The 24625-nt window shown below is 28.6% G+C and overlaps 4 protein-coding genes and 1 long non-coding RNA gene across 6 annotated transcripts; 2 read left to right on the top strand and 3 right to left on the bottom strand.

Moving 5' to 3' along the window:
* Window positions 1-2376: 2376 nt before the first annotated feature.
* Window positions 2377-2766, bottom strand: LOC8276573. The gene has a single exon (XM_002532921.4). The coding sequence runs from the start codon at window positions 2764-2766 to the stop codon at window positions 2377-2379; it is 390 nt and encodes a 129-aa protein (XP_002532967.2).
* A 3211-nt stretch (window positions 2767-5977) lies between these two features.
* Window positions 5978-10746, bottom strand: LOC8276574. Of its 2 annotated transcripts, XM_002532922.4 has the most exons (8): window positions 10511-10746; window positions 10044-10138; window positions 9429-9548; window positions 9260-9338; window positions 8581-8667; window positions 7317-7379; window positions 6828-6927; window positions 5978-6363 (listed from the first exon to the last, which is right to left on the bottom strand). In XM_002532922.4, exons 2-7 carry the CDS (start codon window positions 10097-10099, stop codon window positions 6850-6852), a joined length of 483 nt encoding a protein of 160 aa, XP_002532968.1. In that variant the 5' UTR covers window positions 10100-10138; window positions 10511-10746; the 3' UTR covers window positions 5978-6363; window positions 6828-6849. The 2 variants fall into 2 exon arrangements, with proteins under 2 accessions (XP_002532968.1, XP_025015534.1); XM_025159766.2 differs by lacking the exon at window positions 5978-6363 and having other exon boundaries at window positions 6630-6927; window positions 10511-10734.
* Window positions 10747-10867: 121 nt separating this feature from the next.
* On the top strand, window positions 10868-11393 carry LOC8276575. Its single transcript, XM_015727688.3, has one exon. It carries the CDS (start codon window positions 11005-11007, stop codon window positions 11227-11229), a length of 225 nt encoding a protein of 74 aa, XP_015583174.1. The 5' UTR covers window positions 10868-11004; the 3' UTR covers window positions 11230-11393.
* A 5452-nt stretch (window positions 11394-16845) lies between these two features.
* LOC8276576 (uncharacterized protein DDB_G0280579) lies at window positions 16846-17608 on the top strand. The gene has a single exon (XM_025159765.2). The coding sequence runs from the start codon at window positions 16997-16999 to the stop codon at window positions 17390-17392; it is 396 nt and encodes a 131-aa protein (XP_025015533.2). The 5' UTR covers window positions 16846-16996; the 3' UTR covers window positions 17393-17608.
* Window positions 17609-20078: 2470 nt separating this feature from the next.
* LOC125370132 lies at window positions 20079-21548 on the bottom strand. Its single transcript, XR_007216015.1, has 2 exons — window positions 21362-21548; window positions 20079-20482 (listed from the first exon to the last, which is right to left on the bottom strand). It is a non-coding gene; the product is annotated as an uncharacterized LOC125370132 (long non-coding RNA).
* Between the last annotated feature and the right edge of the window lie 3077 nt (window positions 21549-24625).

The following is a 24625-nucleotide window of genomic DNA, read 5'->3' as shown; positions in this document are numbered from 1 at the left end:
GAAATACAGTCGATATACTCATAATCTTTTTAAAGTATAAAACATAATAAATCACATGTTATATATATATATATATATATATATATATATTAGGAGCCCAAGGGAGCAAGCCTCCGGCGGCATTGGGTCCATTTGGCAGCGTTCTGCTAAGAAGAGGGGCCTGCTCTCAACCCCAGGGCTCTGCCTGCAGTTAGTTGCTTGATACTTGGTACTTGGCTGCTACAGCTGCTATGTATTATTGATGAGCAATTAGCTTCATTTACAACTTTTCCAGCTTTTGCCAGCAGTGACTCAAATCTGTAGAAGATGTAAATTGTAAGTGCAAAAATAAAGGTTGCTCAATTTATTTATAAATGCAGCAACTTTTTGATAGCTATATCACACAATAAAATTTGAAAACGACTTTCAACCTATTTAATTTATTAATTTCTTTCGAAATCTAAATGATAATGCAAAAATTACAATTTTGTGATTATATTCATAATCTTCTCATAAATGATTGAATAATTATATTTAGTAGATTGAATGACTGTTCATATAAAGGAATTCATCACAATTGATTGACCGATTGATATATTAAGTTTGATAATTAAGTATCGTGACATCGGTAGCTATTGTAAAGGAAAGTTTTGTAATTTGGGATCCTTATATTTTATATATATAAATATAAAGTTAAAAGAAAAGAATTAATATCTTTTGTTTATCAGGATTTCATTTTCAGCAAAATAGCTGTATAAGATGATCTATATATATCCTTGGAGAAAGGTATGGCTGAGGCTAATTTGCAAATTAAATGTGGCAGGAAAATGAATATAAATAGAAGAATAAAAGATGAGTCAGCAAAAAAAGGAGTTCATGTGGATGTTGCACCTACTTCATATAGCATTAGTGTTGGCATCAATTCTGGATGGCACATTGGCAGCTTAAGGGAATAAATAACCAATCTATAGAAAAAGTTTTACAAGGCAATTAATAAGAGTAGTATGCTTGTGCATTTCACTTGTTAGATGCATTAACTTACATGTAATGTATAATATTACCTATTACTATGTAATTTGAGTATTTTATTGTAGAATATTAAATTACTGATATATATTTTAATTATTTAATACTAATAAAGATGTATTATTCATCTGTTATTTTATTATATATATAAGATTATATTTTAAATTTTTTCTTAAATTAGATGGATTGAAGTAATGTTTCTGTTAGGATATTAATGCATTTTTGCTTAATATTATTTTCTCACTAATGTTAAAAACCTTCTCTTCATGTTAAAGGAAAAAGAACAATCTTTGAATGAAAGTTCAAAATCTACACTCTAGGTATCTCTTACCATCAGTTATTATTGAATATTTAAAATTATTGTAAAAGTTATTTTATGTTTGGGCATACTTCAAAACCAACATATTTTGTAATTTGTAAACAAGAATAGTACATATAAAGCTTACAAATTAAAACACATTAGTTACATATTAAATTACTTAGAAAGCCCATAAACATACAACAAAGTGCCCATTAGAAGCACATAATTAGTGAACTAGAGCAGCACCTCCCCATCTAGTAACCCACAACTGTAGGTATCAGGCCATGACCACCATATCAATACTGAATTGTCAAAGTGAAGAGGAAAAAATATTGAATATATATAAAGTTATATTTCTGATAGAACCACAAGAGGAAAAATAATTTAAACTTTTTAAATAAAAAATTGAAGCTCATGTTAGCTAGGTTAAATTCAATTATATAGAAAATTATTGCTAATATTGTGTTTAGTTGAAATGAATTTCACAAAATTTATTTACAAATTTAGAATTTATTCATTTAGTTAAAATGAAATATTATTTAAAATTTTATATAATTAAATTTTAGAATTAATTATAATTAAACTAAACTTTTAAATGAGTTCTATAGTCAACATATTTCATAAAATTAAAATATTTTTTTCAGTTTTTACATTTTATTTTTTTATATCTTCTCTCTATAATATTTTTTATTTTAACTTATTCCAAACATAATATTCGTCTCATTTGAAGTGAGTTCTATAATTATTCTCTAATACCCGAAAATGAAAATTCATTTACAAATAAAACAAGAAAACAAGAGAAATTCCATTAATGGAAGAACACTGTTATATATGTTGGCTTAGAATACTATATTTCCTAGTTCAGGGGGTAAGAAGTTAATAACTCTGTGTACCCTGGAAACAAATTTGGACAACAAGGATAATATTAACATTAGCATGCAAATTAAGAATATTGAGCATATAAATATAAAATAGACAATGTTTCTGGTATTAAAACAACATCATGAGCTAAAAATAATTAATTACGAATATAACGAATTAGAAATTTCTAATAACAATTTAATACCGAGTCACCAAATGATCATCATTAAGTGTAGAACTCCAAATCCAAAAGCAGCCAAAAACCATGAAACAACATTGTGTGTAGCATCACTATAATAGTCCCAATTCTCATAAGGATCAGTTACATATAAATTCCCATTCCCAGGCACACCAGTCACATATATAAACCTTGGAGGCGGTGGTGCCAGAGGAGTGCAGTATACCGTCTTCGGCGGCGGAGGAGGAGGAGGCAGCTGGGCACAAGGGTTAACACAAGGACATGATCCACACTTTATTCCAGCATCTGGTTCTTGTGGTTGTGGCACTAATGTTTGGTCCAGCTTCTTGGTTACACTAGTGGCAGCACAACTTGGAACAGCAAAGAAAATCAAGAAAAGAAAAAACAAGAATGGATTCATTTGACGCAGAAAGACTGGTAAAAGAGAGATAGAGAGGAGAGAATGAAATGGAGGTATTGAAGAGAAGAGAGAGAGAGAGAGGGGAAGGGTTAGACGTAAGGGTGCATGGAAATTGGATAGCAGTAGTGAATTAGAAAGGTACAAATAATGGAGGGTTAGGTAAAATTTAGTTATTTCGAGAAGTGCAAAGATGAATTTGTGAGAAGGACTTGAGATGTAAATAAGATGAGGGACTTTGTCAAATAGGCTTTTGCAATGCTTTGAAAGCGAATTCCATGTGGATGTTGTAAATGTAGGGGACCTTTACTTTTATATTGTCATCTCTTCTATAGTTTTTGTTATTATATAATGGCAATATCTATTATTTTAAGTCCTAAATTTTTTAGTTTTATTCTATTGGAGCCTTTAATTTTTATTTTACTTTATTAAGTCCTTGTATTTTTATTTTTAGTTTGATTAATGACTTCTCACACATATTGTATAAGATTTTTATTTGTTCTATTGAGCCCTTATATAAATATCTTTTTGCTTTGAGTAAAGGCTATTTAGATCCTTAATCAAAGCAAAACAAAAATAAAAATATAGTGGCTCAATAAAATAAAATAACGAGCTCGATAAAATAAAACTAAAACCTGAAAGTGTATTTTATCTTATATAATTACACTTGGTTCAGGTTTAAACTCGAAATATTTCAATTCAATTTTTTTTATTTGCATTTTAGGCATAGAGAGGATTAATTAATTTTCCAACTCAGACTATGTTTGGGAGGTAAACAAGGCTTAAGAAATTTGAAAATCATATTTCTTTTTTTTTTTTTTTAAAGAAAAATCATCTTTATTTGTTGGGGATATTGTAAAATCAAACAACTTACATATGTTATAAAAATAAGAGGTGAGTTATATACTTTCAAAAAAAATGGTAATAGCCATTCAACATTGAGAAATAAGATTAATATAGTGGAGAATTAGCTTCGTTTTGTTATAATTGAACTACAGTGATTAGTAGATTACCTTTTTGTTAATGATGATTAAATGCACAATAGGTAGAATAGATTATATTAAAAACTTATGAAATTGATATATATATATATATGAATCAATGACCAACTTAGCTGAGATATGATTTGAAAAGTTGTGACATGTAAATTATAATTAATAAACTAAAATAAATTAAAGGAAAAACAAACTAAAAGATAGAAATTATTCCAGAAACTTAGATTGCTTTGTCTACTATTGAGAAGACAAAGAAAAAGGATTAAAATTTACAATAAAAGACACATTAGTCTAAATTAAGTTGATTTGCAAGTTAAAAAGAGTGTAGGATTCTAGCTTACTTGTCATTGTTAATCTCACTTTTAATATAGTTCTAGGCTGGCATTATTCTTCTATTCCATTTCTACTTTGGCTTTCATTACTTTATCCATTAAAATAAAACAATATATATAAAATCAGAACTATATGTAATTATTTCATATCTTGTAAGATAAGTGACATGAGCTCAAGTTCTTTTAATTAAAAGAAAACTTATGTGCATTATATCACTTTCCAACCAACATGGGGGAGTGGAGAAGCAAAGTAAGAATCTTGATCATCTAAATAGTGTTGGCATTTTGCCTGTTAATCTTTATTCCATCTATCTAAAAGATAGGATTTGGGTTTATAAAAGAAGAGAACTTGATTATCTGAAACTTATTTTATGAGTGGATGATTTTGTATTTTTATAGCTGATAGGGAGAGAATCATATGCCATAGCAAAAAGAAGAAAGAAAGCAAAACCCTTTTTCCCTTTTTCTTCAGGGGCAATAGAACCATTCTTTTACTTGAGGAATGAATTCTATCACCCAACTGATGGTATTGGTGTAGAATTCATCTCAGCATAAAAAGAACTAATAAATGAAACCTTATTCATTATATTAGAATTGAAACTATTGATGTCATTAAAGCACCGTCGTTGGAACAAGATGTAAAAGATAAATTCTTTTTTCGAGAAAAATAAAAGATAATCTCTTAATTGAATGATATGAAGGACAAAAAAGTAGAAGGGGATGACTGATGGAGAAGAATTGCCACCATTAATGCAGAAGCACCATGGGGCAAATTGGATACTGACGGAGAGAGAACGGGTCGAATACAGACCATTTAAGCAAGAAAAAAGAAAAGAAAAGAGAGCAAAAAGAATTACATTCACTTACACAAAAAAGAAAAGAAAAATAAGTTATATTTAGAAAGACAATCATTCAATTACAATAAGTTTCATGATATAAGTGAGAAATTACTCTGTTAAAAGAAAAGGCCTCACTTGTTTACAAGATTAAACTAATGAACTTTTACATATTAATTAGCTATTTAACTAATCTTATTTATTTGCAAAGAGCTATCAGTAGGCTGATGTTGCACAACAAACTCCATCAGAAAATCAACCAGTAAGAATTAAATATTTATGATTACTTTTAAGAAAGTTTGTTTTATCAATTCTTAATAATATTGTTTCAAATTATAGACACTTAAAGCAAATTAAGTATGTTCATCCATCATGATACAAACATGTATTAAGAGTCCTGCATAATAATACAGCATGTTAGACGTGGTGTTCAATAAAACTGGAACATCATACATGTAAATGACCCAATTGATCAGGAGTGACAATATAATACTACACGAATTTACAAAAATTAAAATACAGTTTTGTTCTTCCATTGCAGAACTGCAACAGACATCAGTTCATCCACTATCAGTAGTAATTGCAGATCTTTGTATGTCATTTGCCTCAAACTTTTAAACTCAACATACTCCAAATTTATGCATATTTGTCTTCTAATTCAATTAGCCATAAATATAAGGCAAAAATCAATATAAGCAAGACATTCTTTCGGTGAAAATTTTATGTGCGCGCAAATCTGAAGGAAAATGCTACTCTGATTAGTAAGAGGGTTCACATTTAAATCGATTTATTCAGCTTTGGTTTCTATAGATAATCAAATTGAAAGTTCTAGTTTGGTTATGATTTGCAAGATAAATGGAGTCCCTGCTTATTATTAGGTAAAATTCAGAGACTAGATTGATTTGGGGAAATTCAATGACTAACCGGGCAAGTAGACATGCAGCTACTCATGATTATATATATGGTGTTCTGCTTCAAGGAATGGTAAATCCAGAAACATTACAAAAAAGATGGTCTTGATATGAAGTTATCATTTCGGTGAAAGCAATACTAAAAGGAGAGAAGAATTTAAGCTATATTTTATATTTCAACAATGAAAGCTTGACATATATCATCTTTGTTTTAATTAACTGATATGTTACACATCTAACAGTTGGTGAACTGAAAATAAATAATAAAAAAATTTCTTAACAGTAAATCTGTTTTCTATCATCTCACAAGATCAAAGTCTGGTGCTACCAGTTCAGGATTTTCCTCTAGTCTCAGACTATGAAGGAGCGTTCATGTTGAAAGCAATATCAATATGAACGTGGAGGTTGCCCTGATAGTATTTTAGGAGGATGGCCAAAGGCTGAGCTAGCTGGACAACTAGTTAACTAGTTCACTCTTTATCACCTCAACTTGGATCAGTTGCATTGCTAATCATTCATAGCAATCCTGAACACAAGGATGATAACCAGTAAATATAGTTGTAGATTGTGAAAACATTTTCATGTAACTTTCAACAAAAGACAGACACTTGGTTTTACTTTTATCCAGTCCACAATCAGCGCTAATAAATACATAACTAGATAGAAAATCAAAGAGATGAAAAAAATTGAACATGTTTCGGATGCGCTATCAATCATGTACTGTAATAAGTTAGTTGACTGGATTAAGTTTACATTGAGTAAACTATTGCAAATAGGCAAATGAAGAGACAGTGAGAGGGCAGAGAGCATTAATATATGTAGGCCATATAATGAATTCCAAGTGGGAATTTTTCCACTTACAAATTATAGTTGAGGCAATAATCACATGCTGCAGCTTTGATCCTATTGCTTTAAGACATTCTATGTTCTCTACTTACCTTTGGAATGATTATAAACAACGTATGGTTCTTAAGCCATACACATACATACCAAACACTTCCCAACCAAGCAATTATTTTGGCTCTGATGATTGTATCTTGTGGCGCTTAAAAAATTCTCTGAATCCATAGGCACTGAGGTCATAGTTGAACTGTATTAAGTAAGAAAAAAGAAAAAAAAAATCAGGCAGGAGCAAAATGGCAGAATGCAAAACAATTATCATATATAATATTCTAATTCCAACTTTTCTGATTATTTGACTAGGTTTCAACTCTTTAAATGTCTATAATTCTGGATACATCAAATTTTGTAGCAAAGAGACCTTTCAACAAAATTATAATTCCAGATACAATCTGCTAGGCGTGACAGCTCCACTACAGTATGATGACTATTCAGAGAACACCTTAATCGGCCTATCCTTATAAATTGCAAATAACTAGATAAGACAAGATTGTAAAAGTGATGTGATGTTTTGAAGAACACTATAGGTACTGGCTAAACTACTAGCACAATAAAGGTTATACAAGGCCCAACACTCACAGGTAGAACTTTTACTGAGTATTTTGTGATGCCAGGATCAATAACCTTTCCTTGATTACCTGCCTGCAACAGGGAGACATAAAACTAAATGGCAGCTCAGAAAATAAATGGCAACAGCATCAGCAGAATAATAATCTGGTAGCAATATATGCTTGTGTCATCTGATCAAGAAAAATGAAGGGGACAGATGGATCATGCCTCAAAAATATGAATTATGTATCCATTTATGCATGTGTGTAAAACAATTGTGTGAACATTAATTGCAACTTTGCTCTAATATAATCTTTTGATGCTCAACAAGAGATGAAAAAAAGAATAGCATTACTACTAGTCCGCAATTCATTCTATTTGGTCATAAGAATGAAGAACAGTAAAAAACAAAAAGAAAAGGAGAAATTATCAATGAAAATTTGCTGACTCCATTCTCTGCAAAGCAACACATCTTGGATAAACAATTCAATGACCATTAGCACAATACTAGCTCCTGAATCATCTACGGCACTATCATATCCAATCGCAGTACCACAAACACTGCAGCCTCTGCCTGGGCCACTATAGTTGCCACTGAACCTATAATATCTCTAAATTAAACAAACTTAACAAAACATTTTATTTACTGGCTTCTTCATCCTAAATCGCCCAAACCATTACTATACAAAAAGCAATTTTATGCTAACCAATTAACCATTCTTGTATCTGATTGTTGAAGGAAAAACTTAACTCTACTGAACTAAGCCTTAAACCAATTTACATCGGGTCGGCTATATGGATACTTGTATGTGATTCTCTACTGAACCTACCTCTTCCTTGCTTCACCCCACTCACCTTGATTACAAAAGGAATATAATGAAGAATAAAAAGGAACATTTTCACAGTTATAGAATTTGGCTTTTGCATTGTGAATTCCATTTAACTTCTGAAATTCAACTTTGCTACATATCAAAAGTGCATGATTATAAGCTCACTAAGAAATTACAAGCCAAATATGACTAAAGCCTACATTGCAACGACGCCTAATCAACATTTCTTGTCATCATAATCTAACATGCTTTCACAAGTTCAAACACAACAAATACTTGTTAACCTAAAAAAGAAAAAGCTGATTTCTACCAATTTCTTGTTTTACACACTCAGAACGACATTCATCCACCACTATCAACCACATGAAAATGCCTTTGATCTATTGGAATTAGTCAGTAATGGAGGCACAGTACAATGACTTCAAGATAAGACAAGAACAAATCAGTAAAGAAGATTGTCTTACGTGTTCAGGGCTGTGGAATATTTCAATAAACGGATATTCCTTCCTCTGCCGTGTCATGCAAAAACCAGGATATTTTGGACATTCAACCTGGAAAAGGCCAACATTAGGAATCTTGATTAAAAAAAATGATCGAAGATGCTAAAGACTCGAGTACATTTTAGAACACAAGAAACTTTTTAAATGGTTTTTAAGGAATCACAAGCTAATTAAAGGGGAGGGGTTGACGACACCTTGCAAAAATGACGAAAAACATGCCTAAACTGCAGATATAGCCTTAAACATGAAGAAATGGTATCTAAAGGTAGCATTAGAGGCATTCCCAAAAAATGACATAATGAAATCATTAAGGACATTGTGTAGATCACAGGTTCAAGGCATGTAAACAGCATCTTTGCAAAATTGCAAGCGGCCTGCATACTATGGGCACTGTATAGGCCTTTAAATGGAGGACATTCGAGATGCCACTTAACTCAATATGTTTGCAAAATGCTTTATGGACAGTCCATCCTCAAGAATTGCATTCCTCTAATGTACCATCCATCCTATGCAAGCATTTTTTATTACTTATTTCTGAAAATATAATACAATTATAAGTTTATGATAACTATCTCATGTTAGATCTAAAAATATTAGTATATGTCTATCATGAAGCACAATTCATTTACAAGAAACAACTTACACGGACAAATTTTACATGTGGATAAAACTCAGCAGCAGCTTCCTCTAGTACTCGGTCAAGATGCTTGGTGTAATTACCTCTGCACTGCCCAAAATGAATAGTCAGATAAATAGTTATGATAATGAGCGGAATGTCATAGAAGAATGTTAAGGCGTTCGTTTCATGTCACCTGATGGTAAAAGCAACAGCTACAGGGTGGCCTTCGTGAAGAAGTTGGACAAACTCGCGCTCTGATGTAAAATGAATAACTCGCGATGATCCAATATCTTTAGGATATCCAGTATAATACCTTGCATTTCACATTAGCCAGACCGAGAACTTGATATTATTATTTCTTTTTTTGGTCGGTAACCAAGGATATTAGAAGTAATGAACGAATCAATTTACATAAGAAAACCAAGGCATTCCCAGTAAAACCCGACAAAACAAGAAAACCAGCTAACCAAACCCTGCCTTTGCAGTATTTCATCATGATCAGAGCACGGACTTGTTGAATTATCAATCCAGTTTAGCAGTATCAAAACAGATCAATTGATTACCTTTTTGTGATACAAAGATTTGAACTTTAAACTTCAATCTCAAAGGAAAGTCATACAAAACATCCTAGACATGCTAGTAGAAAACTCAAAAGCAATAAAAATACATTAGTAAAAGCAAGAAAGTGAAAGAAAATGTTCTAATAAATACAGCTTATCATGATAGGAAACGGCAGATACTTAGTTACTAGCAACGGCACGATTACTTATTTGTGTATCCAAAACATGGAGTATAAAATGACGCTTACTTGCATGAGGCACGTAAATGATTGATCATTTTATCAAGAAATGATTGCTCCTCCATTTGATACAACAATGCAATAGATCCACTTTTAAGTTTATCCTACAAGATGTATTCAGTGAACATGTTATTAAATCTAAATTCATTAACCATGAGAACACTTCACAAGAATGCAGTGAATGTAATAATGTCATGTAGAAACCAAATTCTATTTAAAACAACAGCTAGATAATTAAGTTCTTTTGCTAGCTAAAAAAGATTAACTACTAAGAACACTCTTATTGGCTAATTTTTATCTATAGTTTATTCAAACTGTACCCAAATAGAAAAGAACCCATATAATCACATATTTAAAATTTAACAAATTTTCATTGAAACATTTTATCAAACACGTAAGCTAAAATGCTAAAGCATCACACATGGTTGCAAGGACTATGAAAGAAAACGAATGCTACACGGTGTTGGGATACAAACCTTGGTAACTTTTGGTTGTATTCTTTTATAAAGAATTTTTATTTTATTTAAAAAAAAAAAGGTCTTCGGATTTTCTCTCTTTCCCAGCAAACAAACAGCGCCTCTGCGTTTGTGAGAAGTAAAAAAGCTTTGTTGAGGTATGCGATAAGATCAAACCAGCTGAAAAGAAAAGAGAAAGGCCATTTGAATTGAATTGAATTGGGTCACTAGCCCAACAAAAACCCATATAAACACGTGTCGTAGCTTCAAAAGAATACAACACGTGTACAACTTCTGAGACCACGTGTCACGAGCCCATTACAGCCTAGTCAACTGCACTTCTTAAAGAACAAAACTGGGTAGTTCTTAGGTTTATGCTCTATAAAAGGCAGAGACCATCGCGACTTCCACCTTCAATTTTACTCTCCAAATTCTTCTTTTCATTTGTTTAATCTCATTTAATCCCTGCGAAATTCTCTAGTTTAAATTGTCTTGTTACACATGTTAGTGTAAATATGGCAGGAATCCCAATTTGTGTTCAATGTGGGACTACTAGCAACCCTTGCCGGTGCAAGGTGGTGGGTCCAACTCTTGGGTTCTTAGCGTTTGCAGCGGCAGCGGTGGTGGAATGGCCGGTTGGTGCTTTTGTGTACCTCTTTAAGCACAGGAAAGGTCGGAGAATCATGGCACATCCCGCCACTGTTGTTTACCCATCAGTCACTAATACTATACCTATTTGATGCATCATTTCCTTTCTCAGAAATCTGATATCTTGCTTGTCGTTCTGTGTTCTTTTATGTAATGGTGTACTACTGCACAGTGTTCTCTTTTGTTGTTATGGTATAATGCGTACAGGTATGTACGGAGTAGTATAATAAAATAAGAGTGTTTGTCTTGTCTTTTTTATGTGGTGTCTATTATATTAATTGCGATGCTATATATGTTTCCTTGATCATTCTCATGAAAGATGATTATTGGCAATTTCTTTTTTCTCGTGAAAGGATTTTAATGTGGTTAATTCTTAATTTTCTCTCTTTCATTTTTCAGTAGTTTTGATATTTTCAGTTTTGACAATTTTATTTTTAAATTCATGGAACCCTCGTGGACTCCGATCCGATTACGCAGAGTAATAATCATATTTAAATTATTTTAATTTTATTATTAAATAAAGTTTAAATATTTAGATGATTAAAATTTAAATATTTAAATATTTATTGTATTTTATATAATATTATTTTTAATAAATAGAATGCCAGTGAATTCTAGAGAGCATATATGAGTGAGTTTCTAATATTTGATTTTATAATATTTTAATTTATTCATTGAATATATAAAAATTATTTTAATATTTATAGTCATTTATAGTAGTATTTTAATATAATAACATAAATTGTTTATAAAAATACTAATAAAAATATTTAAAAAATCTATTAAATATTTATATAAATTTTATTATTAATGTATATATTATTTCTATATAAAAAAAAATTTAGAATATATTATGTATGTATGATAATTTTATAATTTATGATTTTAATAAATTTTTATTAAGGTAAATATATATTTATATTTTTAAATTTTGATTATTTGTCAGTTTAATTTTTTAATTTTTAGGTTTGATTTAATAAATATCTGAATTAGTTTATTGTGTGATATTTTGATTTTTTTGTTATATTTCTCATCTAATATGTCTATATATATTGCATAAATTTTTTTAAATAAAATGCAACTGTATGTTAAGAGTAAATTGAAAGTTAAGTATTTTTAGATATTAAATAAAGTAAAATTTAGATGGCTTTTAAGTTAAATTTAAAATTAAAATGCTAAATTATTAAATTTAAAATTAAAGTGTTAAATTGATTAATAGCGCAAATATATAGTTGGCCTTTTTATTATATATTTGACACATCTCAAACGATAAATTGATATCAGGTTATCAACCTGTTGTCGGTAAATAGGTTTATTGATTATTATTTATGAATTGTGTTATATATTTGATGAATTTTAAGTGGTATTTAATAAATTCGTTATTTGTATATAATTAATTAGTTTATTTTTATATACATATATGACATGTAATTACTTAAAATTTATATATCATTTGTTAATGATATAGAAATTATTATTATTATATAAAATATTTTATATCAATATAAAAATAAATTTATTATTAAAATTATGTATAATATGATGAACTTGTAATTCATAAATAATTATTTTAATATGCTATAAATTTTAAAAATAAAACTGTTACTAAAATTATGAATAAAATGATAAATTTATTATTTACATACTTCTTAATGTATTATAAAATGAACCTATTGTTATCATTAGAAATCATAGACTAGAGTTATATAAAGTCTAATGATGATAAACTTTAATTGGTTCCAGAATTGAAAGATGAAAAGGAACTGTAACCCTGACGCCGTAGGAATCATTAAAATAATAATAATAAAATATTAAATATTAAATGAATAGAAATGTCAATGAAAATAATAGTGATGGGTCTAGAAGGTTGTACTCGTGCGGGCTCAGTCTCAGCTCGCAAGAGCTCAACCTAAGCTCATGCGAGTCTATTGAGATAGCGCACGACCTATAACCTCGTGTACTCAAGGTAAGCTCGCGCAAACTAGTGACTTATCATAAATAACATATATATATATTTATATATTTATATTTAACTATAACAGTCACTGGTTAATGTATGTATGCCTTACTGAAGAATTGTTAATTTACTACTCATATTCTTAAATATTATATTTTAGTTTTCTTAACTTTTAATTTCTTATTATTTTAATAAAATTATTTGTTAAAGAGAAATTGATCTTAAGGAAAAATATATTTAACTAATTCTTTTATGTAATGAAAAGAGGTCCCCTTTATATTTGATTTATTTTTTATCATGATAAAGCAGTGATTATTTTATTTTTATATTATGATTAATTTTTTAATTTATATTTCATAATTGTTATATTTAGATTCTTTAAACATTAATTTAATATTATTTTTATAGAAAATTATGAATTAATATTTTGAGGTGTTCGACTAAAAGAATACTAAATGCATATTCTTTTAGTTTTGAGAAAAGGAAGTTTTTTCTATTATTATTATTATTATTATTATTTTAACAATTTCTTATAGAAAATGAAAAATATAAAGAACTAAATGTAATATCTTAATAATTTAAGTACTAATTAAAATTTTTATAAAAATGTAGTTTATCTGAATCTTGCCCCGTTACTATAATTATTAATTATGAATATAGTAGAATAATTTTATAAAATATTTAATTGAGTTTACAATATTTTATAATTATCTATCACATTAAAAACAATAATAATAATTTACAATATTTAATATTTTCTAGAAAATATTAATATTTTAAGGATTTTATTAATAAAAAATATGAATATTATTCAAAATAGAGTAAACTCAAATAGAAGTGGTGTGTTCTTTATTGATGGCAGGAACTAGAAAGACGTTCTTATATCGAGCACTGCTTGCTAATGTAAGATCAGCTTTAGCTACTACAACTTTAAGAGTAGATGCGGTAATCAAACTAAGAGGCAATGACGGCGCACTCGAGATTTAGCATATCATTAAGCCTCACAGAAATAATTCTATGGAGCATATCAAAGTAAAGTGGACTGGCAGAATTATTGCGTAAAGCAAACTTAATAATCTGGGATGAGGCACCAATAGCAAAAAGATTTGCTATAGAAATAATACACAAAAGCCTCAAAGATATAATGAATAGTACACAACCATTCAGAGAAAAAGTAATTATGTTCGGAGGTGATTTCAGAGAAGTTCTATTTATGGTACTAGAAGGAACAAAACAAGAGACTGTACGTGCAAGCTTAGCAAAATCATATATATGGGACAAAATGGAAGTGTTGAAGTTGACAAAAAATATGAGAGCACGATCTGACAAGTCTTTTAGTGAATTCTTACTGAGAGTGGATAATTGAAAAGAGCCAACAATATAACATGACAATATAGTCATATACCAGAACAGACGGCAATAAGATATGACACAAATGGCGATTGTAAGAAGGACTTGATTGATGCAGTGTTCCCTAATTTGATAGAGAACTCAGGGTCTGCAGAATATATGACAATCCACGCTATACTCATAATGAAAAATGAGTTTGTTGATGCCTTAAATGAAAAGATTATACGAATGTTTCCTGGTATGATCAAGCAATAAACTACATAAATAACCATTACTGTGAGGAATTTCTAAATACACTACAAGAATGGACTGCCACCACATAAACTAGAACTAAAAGTCAATTGCCCAAATGGTCTATGCAATGGAACAAGGATGGTGTGTAAGAAATTTGAAAAAAATTATATACATGCAGAAACAACTATAGGACAACATGCGAGAAAACAAGTTCTTACCAATAATACCATTGTCTCCAGCAGAAAATGAAGGGTACCTGTTCCATTTCAAAAGAAAGCAACTCCCAATACGATTGTGTTTCGCAATGACAATTAACAAAGCTCAAGGACAGACAATTTCTAATGTTGGAGTATATTTGCCCACAAGATGTATTTTCTCATGGACAATTATATGTGGCGCTATCACAAGGCATTTCAACTACTACAACAAGTACTGGTTAAAAGAAATGAGCTAAAAAATACAAAAACAACCTGTACAAAAAATTGTAGTATACAAAGAAATGTTACTACCTTCAAGGTAAAAAAAATCACGTATGCATATATTATAATAGTATGTAATTAAAGTAACATGTGCATAATTAACATATTTTTTATAAATTTATGCAGGGAACAAATCTATTATTATATGATATTTGGATAAAAATATATAATTACAAACCAGACCAAGGAAATTTACAAGAAGAAGAGTGTCTCGCCACAGTTTAACCTAAAGTATTCCAATTGGTGAGATCCTCTAGCCATAAACAGAATAAAATAGACTTTCTCTCGAATTTTTTGAAAGCTTCGTGTTCAATTTAGAAGAGGTGGAACGAGCGACTTAATATATTTTAGAATCATTTACCAGTAATGATACATAAAAGAGAGTCCAGAATAAGTTATATATTTTTATTTTATTTTTAAAGAGACTGTGTATTGAATATTTTGCATTTCTTTCTATTTTTTTAAAAACAATTCTGGTGGTTAGCTATTAATTAACATATAATAATATTTCTATTAGTTTTAAATATTTATTATATAAAAAATACAACTAAAATAGTAAATGCATAAAAAAATAAAAATTAATCGAAGAAGTAAATAATTACTTTAATTAAATATTAAGAGTAAATATTCATAGACAATATAAAATAACAAATTATATAAATCTAAGAAGTGAAATTTAAGATTAAAAAAATATATTAAATCTTATTAATAATAACAAGACAAAAGACAAATAATCATATACGCACGTGAGTACAAAATTGGTATATATAAAAGGAGTGACTATTGATCATTCGGGAACCAAAAGAATTAGATTAGCCACTATACATTTTAGAAATATTTTAAAATTAATAAAAAATTATTTCTATTGTGTAAATTTTTTTAAAGATATTATTTTTTTAATTTTAAAAAATACAGTGTGGTTATATTTTTTTATTATTTTTCAGTTAATTTTTGACTATATATTAAAAAATTAAAAAATTATATTTTTAATATTTTAACACAATAAAAAATAATATTATAATTTTTTTAAAAAAATTAAAAAATATAGATATTTTTAATATTATAGAACCTTTGACCCTTTGCCAAATATAAAAAAGTAAAAGTAGGGACCTTCAAAGACGACCCAAGAGTAGTCACCGGTCAAGTCAGTTCTTTAACTTGTGTAAGGCGCTGTACTCCCATTCGGCACTGCACTCCACCATCCATGTTGGAGCTATCGTGCCACGTCATCAACGGCTCGTATGGTTGAAATGTTTCTATCCTCTTTAGTAATTTAACGTTTCTAATTTTATTTTTTTTTACAATTAATGTGAATATAATTTTATAAGAACATATTAAAAGAAAATTATCTTAAAAATTATAATAAATATTAAAGCGTTATTCTTCTAATTTTTGTAAATAAAAAATAAAAATATTTATTTTGATATTCGACTTATAAATTACCGATTCAAACCATAAGCTAAAAGTTTAAATTTTATAAATTTAAAAAATTAAAATATATTATATTATGTTTTAAAAAAAAGGTAAAAATTAATTGATTGATTGATTTAAAAGTCTAACTAGATCATTCATTAATTGGACTTCCAATTTAACCCATCCAACTAGGCAAGTTAATTGAGTCCATTTTCAAAAGCCTTTGGTCCCTTCACTCCCTTGGTATATAATGCATGATAGCACTATTCTTCCTGCCTCCTTCCTTCCTTCCTTCTCTTTCTTAGTTTCTTGACTATATATATCTGTAAGATTTCCATTGGGAAGCCATTATTCTTCTTTCCTCTCAAGAGACAAAACCTTCCAATCCTAACCATCCCTGTTTCCTTCTTTGTTATCCTGATAACCATGATTAGTATATCTTCTGTTGTAACATTTCTTTGTACTTCTCACAAGACCAAGAAGTCCTCACATAAACCAAATGATGAAAACTCTTCTTCTTCTTCATCATCTTCGTCTTCTTCTTCATCTTCTTCTTCTTCACAGTCTGCAAGTGAGAAAAGGCTCCTTTCTAAGCTGAATAGTAACATTAGCAGTAAGGCTCTTCTGGTGGTGAAGATGATTTCTTGGAAAAAGTTGCATGAAGAAGAGGATCATGAAGAAGATGAGAGTGAAGAAGCAGTTTGGAAGAAGACAATCATGATGGGTGAACGGTGTCGTCCACTTAACTTTTCGGGGAAGATTGAGTATGATTGTCAAGGAAATCTTGTTCCTGAATCAGGTCGTCTCGATCGGAGTGGTTAAATTGCTCCTTTCGAAAATTTTATGAGGTTTTCACGTCCATTGTCTCAACTTCTTCACCAGGATATTAAGCTTTCTAATTTCTGTGCTTTAAGTTTTCTTTCTTTCTGTTTTTCCTTCTTCTTGAGCAAAACAATCTAATTTCAAGTCCTTGAAACTTTTTGTGCTTAAAAGGTGTCTGAATTCTTATTTTTTTTATAAAATTAACCCACTTTCCAACTCTTTCTCTAAATTACTAACGACTAATAACACCATTATTGATTTGAACTAAAGGGTCAACAGTGTTATTAATATACAAAAAAACAATAGTTTATGAATCGCTTAAAACATAAATAAATTTTTAAGGGCTCGTTACCAAAAATTGAAAAATTTAAAGACTTCGACATAGATTTTTAAAAATATATATATATATAAAGAGGTCAAGATGGGCATACCAAAGTTGATCAGACTAATTTTCACATTCTTACAGAAAGCTAGAGATGCGATCATGTTCTACTCAATTTGTATATTTTCATCTTGTCCAGAAAAAAGAAAAAACAGAGTTTGTAAATCAAGGCTAATAATTTGGTTAAAAAGACGAAAGGTAGAAGTGCAGACAGAAAGTTAGTTTGATGTCTGCATAAGGCTTTGAGGTAATTCTTTACATGAACAATAGGCTTTTCAGGATTTTCCAAAAAATTCCAATGACTTGGTCTTGGGTGGAAATGAAATTCTAATTTCTTTTAAAGGAGTATTCTGTCCTTTTCAATTCCTGGAAATTTTTGTCTAAGATAGTCACTATACTTCATCTATATGTTCAAGTTCAGTACCTGGACCAGTCTACTGAGTTTGTGGACATGACTAACATTTAATGGAATTTAATTAAACGAAATAAACGAAGCCCAGTTGCCATTTTCTGTTTTCAGTGGACACAAGAGTGTAACCGGCAAAACTATAATGTGTTTGGTCTGAGATTAAATTTCTGTTAATAGTCATGAAAGACTATCTGGCTTCATAAATGGAAAACTGCACATATAATTTAGTGAGCTAATGACATAATTAGTGATTGGGATTTGTATTTAGATTTATTTTAGTATAAAATTTTAATTTATTTTATTCTAATAATTTAATTTTAATGTTATCTAAATTTAATTGCTTTATAAATAAAGAAATTAACACAAACAACCAATAAGAGAAAGAGATATTAATTTTTTATAGGCAAAGTTACAGATTTGTAATTAAAATTAAAATTGAATGAAATAAGTTAAAATTTTATGATCAAATCAAAGTAAGTGTAAAGCGTAATAACTATTTTTATTTGGAAGAATTTCATTAAACTATATTATGGTTTAATGTATTTTTATTTTAGGATTCATGATTTGTTTTTTTTTTTCACTTTAGTACCTTATGAATATGACCGTTAGTAAATAACAGTCAAATTACAAAATACCATTAAGAGATTTTGATGTGGTATGAAATAGCAATTGTACTTCTAACTGCCACGTCAATACTTACTAACGGTGTTATACAATTTGACCGTTATTTGCTAACAATCATATTCATAAGATACCAAAGCGAAAAAAGTAAACCACATACCCTAAAATGAAAATACGTTAACCACAAGATAATTTACTAAAATTTTCTCTTTATATTATTATGTCATAATTTAGATGTACTGATTAGTTAAATTGGTAATAACTAAATTTAGAGATGAGCAAAAAGAAACTATATGGTTTTACTATTTTACAACTTTTAGTATATGTAGTTTTTTTTTAGACAAAAAAAGGTATGTGGTTACAAATCGTAACAAAAGATATATATTTGACTATTAAAAAATTCTGATTTGAAAGGATTCAATCACCTTCACTCAAACCAACCATCATTATCATGTTGCTTGTATTTGATAATAAAAGTTTGGAGCTCAATAACTACTAATTTTATTATTTGACCATTAAATTATAATTTAAAAAGTCATTGTTCCGATGAGATTAATTTTGCAATTAAATAAAGATGTTTTGAGTTGTTAAACTTTAAACCCATATTATCAAACATGAGAAATGCGACAATGATGGTTGATGGGAGTAAAAATAAATAAATCCTTTGTTAATTAATACTTTTTAATGATGAATCTATTACGATTTTTAATCACATATGTTCTTTTGTCTTAAGAAATCATATATTGAAAGTTGTTAAATGAAAAAATACCTTTGATTTATGAAAGGACCAACAAATCATGAATTATACAACAGGAGATAGTCATCTCCTTACACTCATTATAAAAATGAAATCTCACTTAATGCACTGAAAGATGTGAATTTGAAATTTTTTACTTCTAAAAGCAAACATTCTTACCAATTAACCTAACCTCAATTGTTTCGGCATTATGTTTTTAAATATTACAAAAAGAAAGAGTGAGATAATCGAAGAAAAATCCGATTTTTTTGTATATATTGGCGGTCTCCCGTGGTTAGCATGCTTCCATAGACTATTGTATCAATATTTATTATATTTATAGAATTTTAAAATATTAAAAATTTAATTAATAAATAAATTAAAAATATTTAAATTATATTTTTAAAATATGATAAATAAAAGTTCTATTAATATTATTATTAATTTATTTTACATTATTATTTATAATTAAATTATAACAATAGTTAAATAACACACAAAAACGATTGAATCTTTTTATAAAGGCCAAAGGTACAAATTGGACCCTTAAGTGTGCCTCGAATAGCACATTGGCACTTGATGTTTTCTTTTATTTATTTCCAATTGGAACTTCAACTTTTAAAGTTGGCACAAATCACCTATTATCGTATAGTCTAAGCTTTCATTACAGCTCTTATGAACAATACAAAAATATCTCTCTCACTAACATTTATATAAAAAAATCAAATCAATTTAATTGGCTCATCGTTGCTGAGTGCCTGTCGTCATTGAAACAACAAAAACAACAACATCGTCATCCTCGTGTTATCAGTTCATCAGCAACACTGCAACAGTAGGAACCGAAATTGAGTCGCGTGTTGGGGCCTCCTTCTCCAGCGAGTTGTGACGTCTTATTCTCCTTCTCCTTCTCCTCGTCGCCTCAGCGTCTGGTCTCTATTATAGCTGTTAACGAAATCCGTCAACTCCAGCAATGATTGATTAAGAGTGGGTTTTGATTTTTCGGAATAAGCTTCAGATTAGTGGTAATAACAGCATCTCAAACTTCTGTTAGTTTTAGATGACATGGATGTGTGAGACTTTTCTTACAGTGGACAAATAATAAAGACATCATATATTGCACAAGGGACATACTTTCTTGCTAATTTGAATGATAATGGAAGAATAACTAAATGTAGAAAAATGAAATATATATGAAAGGAAAAAACTCAACCTGATTTGATCTTTTTCTTTTTTAATTTAACATAATAATTCAACCAAATTTTCTTCTGTCTCTTTTTATAAATTTTCTCGCTAACCAAGCAAGCAAAAACTAATAAACTATCCAATTCAAAAAATTGAAAGGTTAGAAAACGATTCAAAATAAGATTATCTTTTTTGTTGCTGCCTTAAAAAATTATTATGATTAAACTATAATTGAATTAAAAATGAATTAGAAGTCAAAGAATTATATTACCAAAAAAAAAAATTCTCTTTTTATCATTTCATCAAACACTTTTCATGCATAAGAGAAATCAGCGTATCCATCGGAGATATGAAGTTTATTTCCTTGATTCATAAAGATTAAGCAAATAACTTTCTTCAGTTTACACTATTTTAAATTCTAATTCAATAATCCATTTCAAATCATATTAATTCTTTCTCAACATTGAGTGCCCAATTGCCCATAAGTTCTTTGTAGAAATAATATAAAGAATTCAAGAACATGAGAAATTAAGATTTTTAACCCAATTTAGAACAATCAAAATGGGACATAGCAAACAACACTTTGAGATTGATAGCAAATTTGCAACAAGAAGAAGAAAGCTATCTCTCGCTAATCACCTTGAAGCTGTAAGGCACGAGTGGAAGTGGGAATAAGCGAGAAATTGTTAAAAAGTTGGACTTTGAGTATGTGCTGATCAAAGATTAGGAGAAAAGAAATAAAGAGACGAAGAAAGGAAAATAAAAAGGCAAAGTAATTAAAGGTAAATGATGAAGATGAGAAGAAGAGAGCAGGAGGCGAGCTTATTTTTTGTTTTCTTCCTATACTTTGATTTATTCTTTTAGAACCAATTTTCTATTTATATTTTTGAGAAAATTTTATTAAATTACATTGTGATTTTTAGGTATTTTTATTTTAGAATTTATAATTTACTTTTTGTCATTTTAATATCCTGTAAATATGATTGTTAGCAAATAGCGATCAAATTATATAACATCGTTAAAAGATGATGATGTGGGACACAATAGCTACTATTGTTTCAATTATCAAGTTAACACTTATTAATAGTCAGATGTGGCACACAATAGCTACTATTATTTCAATTATCACGTTAATATTTATTAATAGTGTAATGTAATTTGACAGTTATTTATTGACCGTCATATTCACATGGTATTAAAATACCAAAAAGCAAACCACACCTAAAAGAAAAATACGTTAAATCAAATGATAATTTATTAAAAACAATTTTTATTTCAAATTGAATAAAAATTCTATAACATTCATTGGGTGATCTAATGAGAAAAAAAAAAAGTGGAGCCCACTTGTTCACATAAGATAAAATTAATAAAAGTTTGTGTTTAGATAACATAAGTGTCTATTTATGTCATTTTTAAAATAAAAAATTAATTGAGAACAAAAAGAAAAATCGAGTGCCAATATGCTACAAAGAGGAATAGTTTAGAGTCCAATTTGTACCTTTGGCCTTTTATAAATATGACAAATAAACCTCAGAACTCAAAGGAGACACATCCTACACTTTGTAAGTGCCTATGTTGTATAATTGAGTACCAATCTTTGCTAACAAATTGTACCAAAAAAGAATTTTAAGAAAAAGGAAAAGAAGAATTAAGTATCTGCTGAGGATACATTTCTAATGAGAATCAGAAAAAGTAGAAATCTTGATAGAACAAATCCTGGCAAAGACTGTAAATGTTTAATGAAGATTGAAATTATGGACACTATACTTTGAGCTTAGAATATGATAGAATCCGATAGTACTATATAAATTCCGCATCTGGCCTTTAATGGTGTGAAATATGATTACCTTGTTGCACAAATCATAATATATTAAAATTAAAATTTTATTTTATTTACATCTAAATTTAATACTGATCCAAGTCAATTAAATTTAATCAGATTCATAGAGAAAATTTACTTGATGTTGATCCAAATCCTGAAGCCTTTGGATTTTGGCCTATATTTAGAATTCTAATCCATATGTAAATTTATGTTCAATTAGCCAAGAGTTGGATTAATAATCCTTAGAAATTATTGACATATGATAAATGAGGAAGCATGAAGGTGAAAATAAATTATAGAATTTTTTAGAAGTTTAAAGCACGTTTTTTAGAAGTAAAAATGAAGGAATACAAGTGCCAACCAAGAAGGGAAAGGTGTGGAAGTGAAGTATATACATGAAAGAAAAAACACATTTATAATATGTGAGCTAGGAAGCTAAGCAAAAAAAGAAAGTGAAGAGAAATAAGGCTAGGAAGTTGAGAAGAGTAAGAAAGTGGAGAAAGGAAGTTATATTATCAACATGTTCAAAATGTAAAAAGTAATATTAAGTGGTCTCAAAGGTGAGGAGTTAATTTAGGACCAAGCTAAAAATGAAGAATATGCCAGAGCAATTCTCAAGCAATGAAAGTCTATAAATAAGTAAGGACTCTCTAGTGAGCAAAACCCATCTAACCAATCAATGAATCAATCAAACAAAACAGACCCATAGTTTATAAACTTTATTTTTATCCTTAGATTAGAAAGCTATCAGTAGATTAAACAACAATTCTTAGGATAGTCAAGCAATCATCAGCTTTAGTTACAATACGTTTAGAACTCTCAAGTGTTCTTTAGCATTCAATTACTTTTGCAAGTTAATTACTTTATGCAATCAATTCCTAAAGCTTTCCAGTTACTGTTTCAACTTATATTTATTGTAATTAAATTCTTTAACTTACACATTTACATTGTCGCTCTAGCTTATAGTAATTAAGCTCTTAGATTGATTCTTTAAGCTTCATTTACATTCATATCTCATATTTGCATGTCCATATCTTAATTCTACATTCTTATAACTCATTATTAGCTTAATTTTTAGCTCATTAATAAGCTTTGTGTGTTAATTTAGTAAAACTGCATCAGCATAACTAAGAACCCAAGGTATTCTAGGTCCTTATATTACTTGCACAATAATCTAGATTAAAAATTAAATAATCGTGCACTTTATATTTATTATATTTATAATAAATTAAAAATTAAAAAAGCCTCGTACTTGGCTTGAAAAATTGTCTCATGATTGTTGTGCTATTGGTTTTGTCAATTTTAAAGCTTATTTACCTTTATAGTGTATTTGGTTAAAATTTATAAAATTTAGTTGTGAATTTAATGTTTATGTGTTTTGAGATGAAATAAAAATTAATTTAGAATTCTACATAATTAAATTTCTATAAAATTAGCTATAGCTAAATTAAATTCTAACAAAATAGGTGGAATTTCTAAAAAATTTCAAATTAGTAAATTAATATATTCCATAATATTAAAATATCCCTTTCAATTTTATTATTTCTATTTTATTTTTTGTTTTATGCTTTTTCTTTTTAAATGAAATGAATTCCTTTATCCACTTGCAAAGTTTAACAAATATGGTTATTATTATTATTTTTAAAAAAATAATGGTGGTCATTTTATCTATATTTGTAATCACAGAGGCAAAAAATTACTAAAATTATCCATTGTCTTGGACGTAATCTTGCTTTAAAAGATTTGAAGACAAAATATTTGTTTAAGTCAAATACTTCATAAGTGGTCTATTTCTTTATCAGACAAAATGTACAAAACGCTTGCTTACACAAGAAAAAAATGATGGATGCATCTAAGTCTAATACACCAATAACTGTTAAAACTCTTCTTATGTTTATCAGCCTATTAGCTGAATTCGTAGCTAATTTTTATATTTATTTTCATTTTATTAGTTGTAATTAGTTGGTTTTTAGACATAATTTTTTATTATGATTCCCGGACTATTGGTTGAAATTATAGTCAACTTTTATAGTTTAAATTATATAATAAATGAAAATATTATATAAATATTACTCTTTTTA

This window comes from Ricinus communis, chromosome 5 (genome assembly GCF_019578655.1).
Source record: "Ricinus communis isolate WT05 ecotype wild-type chromosome 5, ASM1957865v1, whole genome shotgun sequence".
NCBI classification, from domain to species: Eukaryota; Viridiplantae; Streptophyta; class Magnoliopsida; order Malpighiales; family Euphorbiaceae; genus Ricinus; species Ricinus communis.
The sequence above is the reverse complement of the archived record's forward strand: the minus strand, read 5'-3'. Positions and strand labels throughout refer to the sequence as shown.